Source organism: Lupinus angustifolius, chromosome LG07 (genome assembly GCF_001865875.1).
Source record: "Lupinus angustifolius cultivar Tanjil chromosome LG07, LupAngTanjil_v1.0, whole genome shotgun sequence".
Classification (NCBI taxonomy): Eukaryota; Viridiplantae; Streptophyta; class Magnoliopsida; order Fabales; family Fabaceae; genus Lupinus; species Lupinus angustifolius.
In genome coordinates, this window is record NC_032015.1 from 12276434 (window position 1) to 12295113 (window position 18680).

The window sequence follows — 18680 nt, forward strand, 5'->3', positions numbered from 1 at the left end:
TATATCTCACTAGTAATTCATATAAAGCAAATAATGATACTAGTATAAGTATAAGGTGCAAAAAAACATTAGCAAAGAATTAATTTAATTTGTTGGGCACAATTTGATCTCTAAAAATAAAGTAAGAAAACAATTACTAATGTTTTTATTTGGGAACAATTTGATCTTGAAATAAAAGAGTTATCAAATAGTCGAAGATATTTTTGTGAAAATTTAATTTCACATAATTTTCTTTTTTAGGACAATTTAATTCCTAAAATATTTAAACTAATGAACAATGTCAGAAAATTTTGGAACCAATTATATCATACAATAAATTCTATAAATTTAATATTTAGACTAACGCTTTCATTGATAACATTATATAAACTAATTTTAGAATATAACTTTAATTTTATGACATAAATAGAAGATATAAAATAAAACTTATATATATATATATATAGACTAATGATTTCATAGATAACATTATAGATTAATGTTCTCATAAAATAAAACTTATATATATATATATATAAGCTAAATATTAAAATATAGATTATATAAAGTTTATCATTAATGATTATGATATTCAATTTTATAGAAAGATAATATAAACAACAACAATCAAATATTATCTTACTCATTAGAATAAGCTAAAAAGATAATAAAAATAAGATATAAATTATAAATAAAGTAAAATAAGAACTAAAACTAATTTATACCATCTAATTATCATTTCTATTTATAGTAGTTTAGAAAGTATATCATACCTTCACTAATTTATACCATGTAACTAAAACTAATTTATAAAGTATACAATAAGATAAATTATTTTCTCAAGCCACAAGAATTATGATGTGTGATATATTTTATTATTATTTTAAACAATTATTTTGAAAAACAAAAAAATATGATATACTTTCTTATTTTAGCAAGAGCTTAAACAGATAATTTATTTTCTGACGGAAATATATTTTATTCTCTATAAATAAATATAGAATATTGAAGATTAATATTTTGATTAGAAAAAGAAGGTATATACATAGTGAAAGGAAAAGGGTATGAAAGTGGAAGTGTTGTTTTGTGTGTTGTTGTAACAATGGCTTCTTCTATTTCATCTTCAACTCCACGTTCCATTGATGAGATCTTCAATGACTTCAATTCTCGTCGCACTGCTATTCTTCGTGCACTCACCTATGGTAACCATCATCATTATCATTATCATTCATCTTTCTTCAAACCCTAATTTTTTTAATTTTTATTTTTTGTTCTCAGATGTTGATGAGTTCTATTCCCTCTGTGATCCTGGTAAAGTTTATTTCTTTATGATCTTTTCTATCTACCCATTTTGTATAATGCTCAATATAAATTTGGGTTTCGATTTTATATTGTAATTGAATTGTGGTCAAGTTGTAAATTTGGAATTGGAATTTAATGGTTGCTATTCTTTTCAATTCAAATTGCATTGATTATTTTATGATTGCCTTGTACAAAAAAAGAACTTTTGTTCCAGTGGAATGCACAATGGAATTGAAGTGTGATAAATTTGTGAATTGGAATTGGTAGTGCATGATTGTTATTCTTTTCGAACTTAATTGCGTTGATTGCAAGATGATTGATTTGTTGCCCTGTGGAATAAGAGAACATGTGTTCATGTGGAATACTGCATGGAATTTGGGATTAGATTCGAAACTGAAATTGTGAGTGTGATGGTGTACTGAAGTTGGAATTGGTATTGGAGTTGCATGATTGCTACTATTTTTTTATCCAACTTGCATTGATTACAAGATGGTTGGTTTGTTGCCCTGCATCAAAAGAAAACTTGTGTTCCTGTGAGTGCTGGATGGAAATTCCAATTGAATGTGTGAAGTAATGAAATTGGAATTGTGTAATTGTTACTCTTTTTTATGTTCTTTTCTACCTACCCATGTTCTTTAATCTACATTATGGTATAATACTGATCGGAGATTGAGATAGAAATTGAAATTACAATTGAATTGTTATAGGGGTGTGGAACTTGAATTTGAATTGTGTGATTGTTACTTATTTAGATTCAATATACATTGGTTAAAATATGATTGATTTGTTTCCCTTTAGAGAAAGAGAACTTGTAGGGGGATGTTGATTTGAGATTGAAATTGAAAGTGTGAAGTAGTAGAATTGGAATTTGAATTGCCTGAACATTAATCATTTCCTTTCAATTTGCATTGATTACAAGATGATTGGTCTTTTGCCTTGTGGAGAAAGAGTACTTGTGTTCCAATGAAATGCTGAATGGAAATTAGAATTGAAAGTGTGAAGTAGTGAAATTGGAATACAGATTGCATGATTGTTACTCATTTTAGTTCGAATTGAATTGATTTCTAGATGATTTGTTTGTTTTCTTGCCTTGTAGAGAAAGAGAACATGTGCTTATATGGGCTCCCCAATGAGTCATGGGAGGTTACTCTGCCAGCAGAAGAAGTTCCACCAGAACTTCCAGAACCAGTGTTGGGGATCAATTTTGCTAGAGACGGGATGAACCGTAAAGATTGGCTTTCTTTGGTTGCAGTGCACAGTGATTGCTGGTTGAATTCTGTGGCATTCTATTTTGGAGCCAGGCTAAATAGAAATGAGAGGTATTAATATTACCATGTTGTTGCTCTAAATGTTTTCCTAATCATAATCTACTTATGTGGAGGGTAGCACCAGCTTCTGAATGATTTTGTATTTGGTGGATTATTAGTTATTGCATCTCATAATTCTGAAAATGCTTGCCATCTGATTGTGGGATACATATGCTTCTGATATGTTGTGTGTGGTTCAAATTTGTTGTGTGTGGTTCAAATTTGAAATCGCTGCAGATTCAGTAGCATAATGTTTTCTAGATAATGGGGCCTTATACTTGTTGCTATGATGATTGATGGAGAGATACCAAAGGAACCAAAGTGACTTATACATGATTTTCGTTGTTTTGGAGAAGGTATGTGATAACGTGCCTAGATAGGTATTGTATAAAGCTCTAGAGAAAAAGGAGTTTGGATTGCCTATATTCTAGCAATCAAGGATATGTGATATGAAGACCGATTTGAGAACAGAAGATAGAGTCTTAGAGGATTTCATGTTGCCATAGAGGAGTATACCAAGGGTCGTTAAACCCTACTCGTTTACATGTTTTAAGTGTGCTTATTGAGCATATCTAATAACTGATACCATAATGCATGCTTTTTGTGGATGCTATTATCTTAGTTGGAGATTCGAGAGAGGAATTAAATGAGAAGTTAGAAATGTGAAGATATGTTTTATAGAAGTACATGACTTTTGTATAAGGCGAGGTAATATGGAGTCTAAGTGTAGCAATAGGTGGACAAACTCTACTATAGAGGTAAAATTTGCAAATACCACTATCAGCCCATAGAGCTTCTAACATCCGCATCTCCGGGTTAGGCACCAATGCCTCCGCCCTCCTATCCACCTAAACTTTTCCCACCCAGAAAAGGACCTTATTCTTCTTTTAGAAGTTTTTTCCCTACATGTATCATTTGTAATTAATTCATAGCATTAATGAAAAAACTTTACACAATTACTGTTATCAGGAAGCGCCTGTTCAGCCTGATGAACGAGCTGCCAACTATCTTTGAAATTGTATCGGGAAGGAAACCTCTGAAAGACAAGACCACCACCACAGATAGTGGCAGCAAATCTCGGGGCAGCTTAAAGGTTCGAAGACTTTTCTGATCACACATGGATGAAAGTTACATTCTTTTTATATAATCCATACAAGCTATATTGATCTCTTACCCTCTTTTACTTTGGCAGAGATCAAATGAAGGACAAGTGAAGAGTAATTCGAAGTTACCCGATGAAAGTAACGGCGAGGATGAGGAGCATGGTGAAACCCTTTGTGGGAGCTGTGGTGGAAATTACAGTGGTGATGATGAGTTCTGGATTGGTTGTGACATTTGTGAGAGATGGTATCATGGGAAGTGTGTGAAGATTACTCCAGCAAAGGCTGATAGTATTAAGCAGTATAAATGCCCTTCTTGTAACTCCAAGAAGGGTAGGCAGTAATGCAATAATGCAGTAATAATGATTGTTTTGGTGGCTGATATCATATCATTATAATGCAGTAACTCTTAAGGTTTATTGAGTTGTTTAAGTGGAAGGATCAAAAGTGTTATGTTATGTTCTGTTTTTTAGTGTTTCTGCTATAGTACAGGTTTATAGCTCCTCTTGGGTTGGTTGAGCTTAAGATATTTTTTTATTTAAGAAATTTATTTTAATATATTATGAAGTAATGTTCTTACTTTCCCTCATTTACAATTTTCTCTATTGATTCTTAACTTGTGTTTGATGTATAATATTACTAGGTTAAGTTTTCTACGTGTTTCGCTAGATGTCACTTATTATATCATTTATGATGTTCATTTATAAAACATTATCTTTGATTTTTTCTTGAATTTTCTTAAACTTAGATAAAAGGTAAATGTTGTGTTATTAGGCTGAAGATAGTCATTATAAAATTTTGTTGAATATATATGATGTGAGTATATTTGAAAATAAAATTTGATTTTTGATAGACTTTTTTTTAATCTGGCTCACCATGGGAAAGTTTGCTGAATTCTACTCAATATAATCCAGGACTCACTTGGGATTAGGGATGGCAGAAAAACCCGACTCGTGGGTACCTGTGGAAATACCCGCAATGGGTACTTGCAATAATAGCTTATGAGCGAGAGTGGATTTTGTGATACCCGCCCCGTGGGTACCTGTGGAAATACCCGCAACGGGTACCTACAATAATAGCTTATGGGCGGGAGTGGGTTTTGTGATACCTGCCTCATGGGTACCCGCAAATTTATATATTTAGTTAAATTTTTATATATATTTATTATTATTTTAAGATTATATATCATATACTTTATTATTATTTCATAATAAATTACACATATTTGACTATGATAATAAACTTATCATATAAATATCATATTATTCATATAACAATTATTTTTACATATTGATTATTATAAATTATATAAATATATAATTAAAATTAAAAACTCGTTGGGTACCCATAAATACCCGCTACCTGCATGGGTACTCGCAAATATTGTGAATTTGAGCACGAGAAAGCACTACCCACGTCCGCCCGTGCCCGTTGCCATCTCTACTTAGGATGAACATAGGCCTTCTCTATCTCAAAAAAATACTATAAAAAAATTAGAAGATAAAATTTAGAGTTAATTACACTTACATCCCTAAGTTTTAGGGAAATTCTATAAACCATCCCTCACTTTTCTACACCTTACACAAACTTCCTCTAGTTTTTATACTTTCATTACACTAATCACCCTTGCATGAAAATTAAGTGTAATATTTTAAACAAAAAATGTGATAAATGTAATTAAGTTAAACAAAACATGGTATATTGTGATGAAAAATTCAAATAATATACAAATCAATGTATCTTTATTATTTTTTGTTACAAAATGCATCAATAATTCTAAAGAGATATTGTTTAAATCGCTCTTATACTATATTGTAATGAACCAAAAATAATAAAGAGGTATCGACTCATATATTATTTGGACTTGTCTCCACAATATACCATGATTTGTTTAACTTAATTGCATTTATCACATTTTTTTTCTTCAAAAAATTACACTTATTTCTCATGTAGGGGTGGTCAGTGTAATGAAAGTACAAAATTATGGGAATTTGTGTAGGTGTAGAAAAATGAGGGGTGAGTTATGTAATTTCGCTAAAACTCAGGGGTGTCATTGTAATTTACTCTAAAATTTAATAGAAGCCTCCTTTAAGGAAAATGTGCCTAGTAGGATTGTGGAACTTGATACAAGGATCACCTGTCCTGATTCTCTGTCCCCATCTATTAAAAATTGACATATAAGTAAATAGAATTTTTTAAACACAAAATAATATATTTTTATATTACTTATTCGTAGTTGATTGGACCGAGACAGAATTTGGAGACATGATATGAGACAGAGGATCTTCACAGGTAGAACTTGAGAACATGTTGCGAAAGTTGTTGTTTTTATGGACTGAATGTTCACTCATCGAATCTAAAGCGATTTTCTGTAACTACAAATAAGTAAGCACATGAGTTGTATCCTAACTTTCTCCTTTTCTTCAAAGTCGGATATTTTCCTTTAATTACGTTTGTTTTAGGGATTTTTAACCCATTGGAGAGGAAGTCTTGAAGATTGGGAAATTACAATTTTGTCGAGCTCACCTTAATGTTTTTCCATGGAGGGTCTCTATTTTTTTGTTCTTCATTATGTTGGTTACCATATAAACAAGTAACTAACTCCCATCTTGTTGGGATTATAAGTACCATGTAGTTCATTTTGACGTATCCACTTTGATTTATATTTGTATATTTCAATTTCTATTCAATGATTTCTATAATTTATTAAAGTTCTTAAAGCTTGTTTTAGCTTCATCACCTATAGTATGATGTTATGTATTAAATGTACGGTGGAAATCATTTACTTGAGTTTGAACTAAAATATCTCATGTAGTGGGTCTAGTTTTTAGAAACAAAAGTTAAATTGATTAGTCAAATATAACATCCAAATAGAACACTAATGATATGTCGAATAGAAATGTAATCCCATAGAGTTAAATTGATGTTAGGGAAATGAGTTGTTGATATTCTCATCATGATACTAATGATATTAAATAGAAATGTTGTTTAGGAAAAACAGGTGTTGATTCAAGTGGTAGATGCTTGATTTTCCTTAAGCAAGGTCTTGAGTTCGAGTCTTGTGGATAAAAAAATATCCGCTGGGAGAGTTAGCCCCACATACCAAATGTTCCCGACTCGGACAAGATTGCCTCTAGTGCGAGGATACCTGTGGGAAACCAAGAAAAAAAGTATATATAGGCTTAGTGAGTTGAATCATTTAGATAATGACATGATGAATAGATAAATATAATGGCAATGCTAATGAGAAAATAGGAGTATAAAATACACCTTCAGTGTCACAAACAAGTACATAAATACTTTCCATTCTAGTCATCAATTTTAGGAAAATCTAATGGTTTAGATATACTCACTAGTTCAAACTATTGGATTTCCCTACAATTGATGGCTATGATATGGAGTAAGATTAAAAAACTTACTCTACCCTCCTTATAAAAATTACTTAATGGATTTATATGATAGTTTTTATCAAATAAGTCATGGATGGACAAATTTGTTGATGATGTTGTAGTGGATAATAAATGGATTATTGATTTGTTTTCAACCAATCCAACCAAAATCTATGCATTTACCATGCTGATACTTATGAAGAGGGTTGGTAAGAATCATTTGAAATACATTTGAAATACAGGAGAGACAAATGCTTTAAAAATAAGGGAAAATACAACATGTTATGACAAATTTATTATTCTAATTGTATGAAATAACAATTTTATCATTAAAAAAAGAAATAAGAACTTCCATCCCCTGTACTAGAAATGATCCCGATTACAATGAAGGAAATCTCATCTCATTCCTTATTAAAAAGCAAAGGATCCTCATCAATCCCTACTTCCCATGGTAAATTTATTAAAGTAAGGTTCCTCATCTAACAAAATGACTTGAAAAGAAAAGTATGAGAATATAATTTTTTTTTATATTTTTAAACAGGAGAGTTTTTTCTTTATAAATTCCTGTTAAACTTTAATATGCCAAATAAATCAACATACTATACTCATTGATAAATTATCATTAAAAGTAAAAGACCTGTCTAGTTAACAGTTCATAAAATCACAAGTGGAACAAAAACAAACATAATTCAAATTAAGAAAATCAAAAGATGTCCACATCAGCAAAGACTTGTTAAACATTTTATGCTTTGATTCTGATGTTATAACCAAAATAAAAAATAAACTAAACATTAAGGTGTGACTCATTTGCACTAAGAGACAACATGATTAGACCTGTGTGGAATAATAGTTGGAAATGCCACTAATATATAATAATATCAACATCTTCAATTAAACACGTGCTTATATTTGGTGGTTGAATATATTCGAGAACTAATAATTCCTTAAAATACATGTTAATCAACATAAGATACTATAAAAAATATAATTCATGTACTGAGATCTTTGAAAATTTTATTTTTTATTTAAATATGTTTTACTTTTTTTGGTCCTACCAAAAGTATTTTCTCACATTTTTTTGATAAGAAATTAATCTCTTTTGAGTTCATGATTGCCCATTCTAATAAATGTCAGTCCCAAGAATCGAACTCTCGATCTGAGGAATTCAATGAGACTTTATACAACTAGACCAACAAATTATTGATAATATTTGTTTACTTTATTATTTCTTAGCACATGTTATGAGTAAAAAATCATTATATAATGACGAAGGACCTCACGCGATAAGTATTAAATAGTTGATAATTTTCGACCATGATTGATTATTATAAAATTTATGAAAGTTACACTTTTGTTTTTAGTGATTTTAATATATGAACAGTTTTTTGTGATGATTAATTAGTTGTGAACAATAATAACTCACGTTCATGAACAGCCTAGTTAATGATTCCATTCACATTACACCAACGTAGGAGAATATAGAAAGCAATTATGAACGCAAGTGATAAAGGAAAAAAGTGGAGTTCAATAATTATCAGCTTTGGATTTTCTTCTGGAGGCTTAAGCTTCATTATTTATCAAAGGAGAGAAAGAAAATGATCGAGAACGAGTTGAACTAAAGCTTAGCTCAATTTAATTCGATAACGATTGACTCAGTTCAAAATTCAACTCGAGTTCGATATGAATTATTTTTTTAGCTTGAGTTCGATTTGGTTAAAGTTTGCAAACTATTTGGTTCAATTCAAATGGTTTATTTGGACAACTCAAATACTTACTTAAAATTTGAAAAATACTTAAAAAGTTTATATATATATAAATATAATTTTGTTTATATATATAATACCAATAAATATAAAAAATAATGTATGAGCCATAATAAACATAAAAATTAGTTTATATATATAAATATAAATCTATCGAGCTAGTTCATGAACCTAACGGGTCGAACTATATCCAACTCAAGTTTGACTCGTTTATTTAACGAGCACAATTTCCAGCTCAAGTTTAGCTTATTTGGTTCATGAACCAAGTTTATTGAGCTATATAACGAATCAAATTGATTCAGTTCATTATCAGCCATACTTTTTCCTTATGCTCAAATTGTTATTCGATTACCAACATGATATTAGTCTAGTGGTGTAAGGTCGCTAGATCACCAAGATGATCAAAAAATTAAGAGTTTGATTCTTGAGAGAGACACTTGTTGGGTGGAACACTTGTTGGAAGGGACTTCCATATACCTGAAAGGGATTAGTTCCTTACCCAAATGGTGAAATGATACTCTTGCTATTACAAAAATTGTCATTGGATTGAAGAGGTAGGACTCTGAAAGATAAGTATATATGGAGAATTATCTTCAACTTTTGAAAATAAACAACTCTCATTCAGAATACATTTAAAATTTTAGGTTGAGGCTATAAAGTTTTACTTTAAGGACGTGAATACTATTAAGCAATATCATGCTTGATCATCCTGATCAAGCCAATTCTGATTCTGACCGAGCCAACCAAAGCATCAAGGCTCAGGCACATGACCGAGACAGGGCCAAGCCTCAGCTACATGACCGAGACAGCATGCTGGGCCAAGACAGTGCCAAGTCTCCTGACCGAGACAGGACCAGGGCCATCAGCATGCTTGACCGAGACAGTGCCAAGTCTCCTGACCGACACATGCCCAAGGCCATCAAGGTGCTTGACCGAGACATGGGCCACATGGGCCATCTGACCGATGCTATCCAAGGCTACTTAGCCACAGCACAGGGCCATCTGACCAAAGCAATCCAAGGCTTAGCCACAACACATGCACGAGGCTCATTCAATCAAAACAGGGCACATAACTTGCATAACTTTAGCTTCTTGCTTTAATAAGATCACGTGTATTTAGTTAGTTAGTTATAGTTAGGATCTATATAAGTCATTATGCTTCTCTTGTAAAGTAAGAGAAGTTCATTCAATTCAATCACAATCAAAATCAATCAAAGGCTTTCAATCTTTATCTTCAATCCTCTATTCTCTTCCAAGAACTAACCATAAGTTCTTGCTCAATCATCATCTTCTCTTCTTAATAAATACAATAAATAAATAGTTATCATAAAATCACTCTTGCTATGTACTACCTTAACCCATAGTAGGTAAGAAAAAAAGATTTTATTTAAAAACTAAATATAGAAAATGTATTACTTCTCAATTTATTAAATAAATAGCTCATCACGATTTTCTATAAATCTTGTATCTTATTTTATTTTTTCTATATCCTCCAGATACATCCCTCTAATAATAAATAAAACAAGTACTATATGGACAATTAAATATATAACTTTATTATGAATATGAAAACTCTCTTACCTTTCTATATATACAATAATTACGAGATTGAGATAAATTAAATGATTTAAAATTCTTCCCCAAAAGGACTATTTTTTTGTAAAAATTCCTTACTGATTGTTCAGGATGATGATTAAAAAACTGATATAATAATACAAAAGTATTAATCTAGGAGTGCCTTAGATCTCTTTAATAAAACTATGATGTCCTTGTAACCTTAATTGTCGAGTTGTGTTGTAGGGACAAAAACCACTATTACTCAACTAGGAAGAATCTTTGTGGCCCCTCCAAATTTACCCAATTAAAAATAAGAAAAGCTTTCCAACCAATTTAATATATATGAAGGAAATCACTTAAGTAACAACATTATTTTGTAAAATGAAAAAATAATATAAGATTATTGTATATATCATATTTAAATGATGAAAATTTAAAGATAAATGAACATAATTATATATAATTTATAATTATTATTCAGCGGGTCAATGTCCAACTTTGTTCAAACAAAGCCCTCATTACATGATTTATTATTAACCATATATATTCACAAGAGTTATAGACCGTCAAATGCAATATGAAGCTAATCTATCTCTAAAATAGAAAATAAGCTAAATGTCTTTTCACACTATAATATACAAAAATGTTAACCCAATATAATTTAATGATTAATATATTTTCTTACTTTGATATTAAGTTCACTTTAGACGAGCCTTATCTGAAACCCGATTTCAGGGTCATTTAATATCAACGATGATTGATCATGTTCGAGATTTTAATGATTCAACTTGAGATTTGCCACGTGGTCCTCTCATTCTAATGAAGAGCCTGTATTGATCAAAGGTCATTGCTGGGTAGAGTGCAGGTTTGTCCAATGTTACCAATTCTTTTGCTGGCTCAATTGGTATATCACTTTTGGGATTGTAGAAGAAAGCAAGTGAAACTCTTTCTTTATCTGAATTTACTATTACTCTGTGCTCCACACTCTTGTATATTGCATTGCTCAAAACCTTGTCAATCACAAACATGCATATAAATTAATTAAACTGCACAATTTTTTACTTTCATCCTTATAATTAAGCTACTAATTAATCATATACAAATCTTAACCCATATGAAGAACAATGTGTTTATCAAAAAAACATGAAAAACTATGTTTCACGGTTGATTATTCATTTGTATGAGTACAAATACTACAAAAACAATGGAAAAATAATAAAGAATAACACTTTTATCCTTTGATATAAATGAAATAATATTTTTACCATTAAAAACAAAAGGCAAAATAAGTATTTGTCTCTCCGATACCGGAAATGATCATTGTTCCACTTGTATGGACTTACTCCAAAGTAAGTACAACAAGTGGATGTTTTTGTGTGATATTACATTAACTTATATATATAAAAGTTGTGTGTAAACTGATCCCTTCTCTCATAATATATACATATATAACGATCAAGCTTTTATTGTATTAGATGAGGTCAACTATATGGTTCGAATGACGTTATAATGTTCTATTATAAATCATGTTCATTGACAAAACATTGATCTCCAAGTCTTTCTTTATTATTTTACCTGTGATTTTTCTTGGTCTCCCCTATCCTCTAAGAATTGGACTAACTTCCATTTGATCTACTCTCCTTATGATGCCATAAGAATTGGACTAGCTTTCATTTGATCTATATGGTTCAAACGAAGCTATAATGTTCTATTATAAATCATGTTCATTGACAAAACATTGATCTTTAAGTTTTTATTTATTATTTTCCCTCTAATTTTTCTTGGTCTCCCTCATCCTCTAAGAATTGGACTAACTTCCATCTCATCTACTCTCCTTATGAGAGTTTCTACCAGTTTCATCAACATGTATCCAAACCACTTAAGACACGACTCTACCATATTTTTGCAATATGAGCTACTCCAATTTTCTCCCTAATTATTCATTTCTAATCATATTTTGTCCAGTCTATCCACTTATCCAACACAAATTTCTTATCTTGGATACATAGAATATATTACATTGTTGACATTTTATTGTCTAACATTCAATCTCATAACATTTCATGTCTTATAGTTGCGCTGTTGGACCAGACTGCGACCGAGAAGCCTCTTTAAGTCTATCATATCCAAGCCGAATTATCGCTCTGATACCACTTGTTGGAATAGACTGCGACCGGAGAGCATCCAACCACCGGGGAGTTTCATTGTTACCAGGTATGGGAAGAATGGAGAGCCACAAGTGAGACACCACGTCTTGAACCAAAACCTTAAGACATTGGTTCCATGGATCTTTTCTACTTATAAACTCTTTCATTCCTCCCCGTATATCTAATGTGTGACTTCAAACTTAAATAAACCCAACATGTGCTATAAAAATTTCCCTAAAGCTTGAGTAATATTTTTTTTTTATAACAAATGACACCTGAAGTATTCCGCCTTTTCATCCAACCCGCTTGAATCTTATGATTTACATCTCTGTCAATTTCCTCACTGCCTTGTATGATTGACCCAAGATATCTAAATCTAGTGACTTTTGATATGATATGATCCCCAACCTTTACCTCTACACTAGAGTTTATTCGCCTCTTGCTAAACTCACACTTCATATACTTTGTCTTACTTCGACTTACATGAAATTCATGTGCTTCTAAATCTTGTTTCCATATTTCTAACTTCCCATTTAATTCCTCTCTTGAGTCTCCCAATAAGACAATATCATCTACAAATAACACGTATTAGCATTGGTTCTTAGATATTTCAGTGAGCAAATCTAAGACCAATGTAAACAAGTAGGAGTTCAATGGTGACCCTTGATGTACTTATAGATAATAGGAAAATCTTTTGAGACCTCGTCTTGTGTTCTTACGTTAGTCTTAACTCCATCATACACATCCTTGATTGCTCGAATATAGGCAATGTGATCATCTTTCTTCTCTAGAGCATTTTTAATCAATGAAGACCATGTGCAAGTCCCTTTGGTCCTTTGATATTTTCCCATCAATCATCGTAGCAAATATATAGCCTCTATGGTGGACCTCATTGACATAAAGCCAAATTGATTTTCAATGGTATTTGTCTCTAGTCTCAACCTCCACTCAATTATCTTCTCCAATAACTTCATAGTATGACTCATGAGCTTAATCCCCATATATTTTGAGCTATTTGTTATGTCACTCTTGTCCCTATATATACATGTATATGCAATATAAATAAATAATTGGAAGTTTTGGGGGCAAGTGTCTCCATTATATGTACATTAGGGATATTTAGAAAGAAATATTGCTATGATTGGTAGAGTATCTTCTAATTGTATATGATAAGGGCGTAAATGTGTAATTTGTCACTACACTTATAGTGGAATTCTATCTTCTAATTTTATGTAGTACATAAACTTATAGTTCTTTATAATACTTTACAGAGTGAGTTATTAGGTCTCTTGAACATTCTCATAATTAAATATGCAAATGTGTGCAAGGAATATTGGTATGATTGGTATAGTGTCTTCTAATTCTATATGATGAAGGTGTAAATGTGTAATTTGTCACTACACTTATAGTGTAAATTTTAGTCGTCATATTTGAGGTTACCGCTAGTGCAAAATAATTAATTAAAAAATATCATGCCAAGAAACCTATATCCTTATCCGTTTGGGTGCTGAGTATGTATTCACTATATGTATATCTCAAAAGATAAATCTTAAGCTTACCACTAAAACAATATAATCAAAATATTAAAAATCTATCTTAATGTTACATACAAAATGATCTTAATTAGCTTGTGATAAACTAATCCATTACTCTATAAGTAAGAAAGTAATCATTTTTGGGGTGTATGATCGTCTTTCCCAATAAGGGTTGCTATCAAGAATCTAAACTCCAACTTTCATTGTAGTTTGATACTTGATGATCTAGTAGGTTCTTATACTACCAGACCAATGTTTCATCGACAACGTGTGAAAACTTTTCAAAAGAAATGAAATTAAAATATTGTGACATATATAATTATGAAAATAAAAATGAGACATGAAACGTTTTTTTTTCTCACAAAACAAAAGGAATATTTAAAAATAAATTTTAAGAGAAACAATGATAGTGATTCAAACATCACCTCTTAACTAAATATCTTAAGTTAGTTAGATCTAACTACTTGGAGTTCACAATTAACTTTCCTACCTTTGGTCTCACCTAAAATGTTATGATACATTTGATGCAAATTTAAAATGAGAAGAATATCTATATGAGTTTAATGACCTTAACTCTTCATGACATATTGAAGACCACACATCCATCCAAAATGCTTGTTGAATAATAATAAAAGAATCATTAAAGAAATTCACATCTCATCAACTTCACTTGTGTCCCCTCCATGTGACTGATTAGTGCAACGTGAATCATAGCCAAGCATTCTATATATAGGGATTCTTGTAAGATATATATTATAGTTTTTAACACTATCATATTTACACCATATCACAACATTTTTGCCACACTTTCTAGTATTGTTTAAGTTATGTCAGACTAAATTTTGTCTTAAATAAGACAAGCTTATATAGTATATAAGATAAGATTTTTAGCTTGTTTAATCTCTTAAAAAAAACTAAAGCTTATATCTATATGTTTAAAAGCTTGGTTTGATATATTAGTCTGTTTAAAGGTCTGCTATATTATATGATCTTGAATTAGGCCACCATATTTATATTTGAATAAATTAATAAATCTACTTTTAATTAGATTCATCTAACTTTAACAATTATATAATATTTTTATGTACATTTTAAACTAAAATTACATATATAATAATATTACTTAGATTAAAATAGTATAATATGAACATTATTATATAATATAACTAAATAAGTTGGCATTTTAGGCTTAATAGATTTTCTAAATGGCCTAAAGCCTAACCTATTAACCTAAATACGTTTTTTAAAAAGTCTAAGTCTAACGTGTTCAGAAAAAAAAACACGGTCTAACCTAATTTAATATAGGTAATATAATAGGCATCTAAGAGCAGTATTGGGACCACAATTAAATTGTTGCATAATAAGTATAATGGACACATAGTTGTGTGGTGTACAAATACATGTTTTTGATAGATTATGTACCTGTATTTGGTCGCCAATATTGACAATGAAGGCATAGCGATGAGGTTTCACTGTAATCCAATGATCACATTTTCTAACTTGAAGACCAGGTACTTGATCATCTGGAAGCAACATGGTCATGCCTCCTGGGTCAGAATGTGATGACAAACCCAATGTTAGATCTGGTTTTGGACACTTTGGGTAAAAATTCACTCTTAGACATGCCCCAATATCTTCACCTCCAAAAGCATTTTGAAGAAAATCTTCTCCCAATCCAAGGTTTATGGAAAGAGCTTTCATCAACCTACCACTTAGTTTCACTACTTCTTTCCCATAATCATCAAACACTTCCCTTCACAAAGCAATATATAGTTTATATTAGCTACACCAGATGAAAAAAAAACATGGTTAAGGGCTTACATGGGTAATGTCACATGGCCACAAAAATATTAAAATTTTGTTACAATTTAAGGTGTTTGTTAGATAAAATAAGATACAGAGTTAGCGTTATAGAAAGTGGATATTCAACAACAGTCACTCAAACAAGTGTTATTAAATGTTTACTTTTTACAATGATTCTGAAGCGTTGTTGAACTAACCCAACATTTTACGATGCTCATATAGACAACACCCGATAGCACTATTGAATGACATTTTTAAATTGTTGTTTTGAAATTTTAGCGTAGTGAATTTTCTGTTCTACAGTTAATCCTCTATTCTAGACCAAGAGTTAATAATTATAGCACATCATGTGGTTGGGAGGGGCAGCCATGAATCTCGAAAGAGATTATTTCCTTACCCATGAATTTAGGAATCTGGGTACCAAAAAAACAAAGAGTTAACAAGCATGCCATGTCATAAATCATTCCAGCTCACATGCAAAGAATTTACCAACAAAGGAGTGAAGGACACCAAATATTAAAACTGTGACTATTTTAGCTAACATTATCTATCTTGATGAAAATTTATATTTTCACACCCTTTTTCACGTACTTTATAATTGTATTAATAGATTCTCTCTTTAGAAACAATGATAGATAGATAGATAAACAATCGTTGGTTATTAAATAGATGTAAAACCAGGTTTACAGAAGAAAAAAAGTGAGAATATCATTACTATTTCTACCTAGTACCTAAGAAAAACTCAGATATACCTGCAAGATGGAGGTAAATCAGGCCATTTGTTATAGTCCTTGAGACACAAAGGAAGGTAGTGAAGAAAATAATAATCACTCCAATCAAGAATAGCACCTTTCTCAATTCCAAGCCTGCTACCATATCCTTCATAAGTCTTAGGAGAATTTGCATATTTCTGTTTCACCTCCATAGGTAAGTGAAAGAATTGGCGCCATGTTTCTCTAGCTTTGTCCATCAAATCAGGACTAACCCCATGATTCACAATTTGGAAGAAACCCCACTCATTGCAAGCCTCAGAAATTTGCTTAAGGATAGAAAGTTGAGCATCTTTGTCACCACCATATAGATCACTAAGGTCAATTATTGGAATGTTTGCATCATCAATAGAAGAGTTTATGGAAGGTCTATCATTTGGGGTCTTGATATATCTTTCTGGGATTGAATCTATGCATGTTTGAGATAAGGATTGAACCCTGATTATTGGTTCAGGCCAATCTGGTGGGCTATTGAACATTGCTTCTAAGTGCTATAGGACTTGTTTTTAAGGTTGATATGCTTCTATGACTCAATAAATAGTTGAGGCAAGTATATTAGTTTAACTGAATAGGATTCTAGTGTTGTGGATAGAAAAGTAGTTGATGCTTGATTCAGATTAATCAGAAAATAACATGATTCATGATAGCAAGGTGGATTGTAGAGAAAAAAAATAAGAAATACTATGAAAGAAGGATATTGATTATTTTATGGAAATACTTGGCAAGTTGTGATGGCATGTTTTATGTGTGCTGTGTGACACAAAGATAGATATTAGTGAAATAAGATCATTTGTTTTAAATTATATTCCAAATTTTGTCTTACACTAATAAAAATATATTATATTAATTATAAAAATTAAACATTTATTATTTTTTTATTTTTGTTTTATTATCTTTCATTATTATTAATACGGTACATGAAACATGATAACTCATTTTTCCGTGTTGGGACCGTGGTGGCATGGGAACTGAAATGGACTTGAACAAAACGTGGAATTTATAAGGTTGTTATTGTTTGTGAATGATGTGCGACATAATTCTAATAAAGATAAAGACACGAGGAAATTGAGGTTTTTTTTTTTATATTTATGCAAAGGTGTGGGGTGGAGTGTGTGATATCTTTCACGAAGTTAACTGAAACGGAATACATATAGTCAATGACTAATTTCATAATATTATTTTATTTAAGATTTTAATAATAATAATTTAGGAATATAACAATATTCTTAATTTAATTTTCTTTCACAAATGCTCCTCCAATTAGAACAATAAGGTTAAACTAAGGTTATTGTATCACCAATGTGTTGGTATAGTGATGTACGACTTTATTAGATTCCTAGGATGACCAAAAAGTTAATAGTTTGATTTCTCGGAGCAACACTGATTGTGAGTAATAGTTACACACTTCGAAATGAATTAGTTCTTTACGCATATGGTGAAATCTCATCATTGATAGTACAAAAAACAACTAAAGTTATTATGGAGACCCATTTCTTGATTAGTTGTCGGTTAGTGAAAATGAAAATTTAACATCCCTTAAATGATTTGAAGTAGCAACTATATCTTTTACAATCAAAACAAAAAAAACTCTATTTTAAGTTCAATTTGAAAAATGTTGTCATTGAACCTAAGTTCTAAACTCGAAAGTCAATTACGGATCAAGGAAGGTATTAATATCTGCCTATATTAAAATGATACACTCGCTAATTACATTGATGAAATTATTAAAAAAACAAAACTAAGATTTAATTATTAAAACAAAAGATATAATAAATTTCATTATTGTGTCTAACAAGAATTTATATTGCTCATATATATCGCTAAATATAATAGGAAAATCAAGACAATTTAGTTCATTCGATAATTGGCACCAAGAAAGGCAATAACCTAAAGGAGCGCTTCACTTGCCATGAGTGTGGGAAAGCTGGACATATGAGGTTCCAATGTCCGACCTACCTCAAAAAGGTTGATTCTGAGAAGAGCGCTCCTCAAGACTTCAAGTTAAAGAAATTGTATATTGTTTGGGAT

The 18680-nt window shown here is 30.8% G+C and overlaps 2 protein-coding genes across 4 annotated transcripts; one reads left to right on the forward strand and one right to left on the reverse strand.

Annotated features, from left to right (window-relative positions):
- On the forward strand, nucleotides 1019-4277 carry LOC109352367 (PHD finger protein ALFIN-LIKE 1-like). The gene is made up of 5 exons (XM_019594329.1): nucleotides 1019-1181; nucleotides 1258-1290; nucleotides 2378-2600; nucleotides 3558-3681; nucleotides 3781-4277. The coding sequence occupies exons 1-5, from the start codon at nucleotides 1082-1084 to the stop codon at nucleotides 4030-4032; spliced, it is 732 nt and encodes a 243-aa protein (XP_019449874.1). The 5' UTR covers nucleotides 1019-1081; the 3' UTR covers nucleotides 4033-4277.
- LOC109352368 (flavonol synthase/flavanone 3-hydroxylase-like) lies at nucleotides 7015-17222 on the reverse strand. Of its 3 annotated transcripts, XM_019594331.1 has the most exons (4): nucleotides 16635-17219; nucleotides 15720-15832; nucleotides 15502-15626; nucleotides 10899-11407 (listed from the first exon to the last, which is right to left on the reverse strand). In XM_019594331.1, the coding sequence occupies exons 1-4, from the start codon at nucleotides 17129-17131 to the stop codon at nucleotides 11159-11161; spliced, it is 984 nt and encodes a 327-aa protein (XP_019449876.1). In that variant the 5' UTR covers nucleotides 17132-17219; the 3' UTR covers nucleotides 10899-11158. The 3 variants fall into 3 exon arrangements, with proteins under 3 accessions (XP_019449877.1, XP_019449876.1, XP_019449875.1); XM_019594332.1 differs by lacking the exon at nucleotides 10899-11407 and adding an exon at nucleotides 7015-7106 and having other exon boundaries at nucleotides 15480-15832; nucleotides 16635-17222; XM_019594330.1 differs by having other exon boundaries at nucleotides 15502-15832; nucleotides 16635-17217.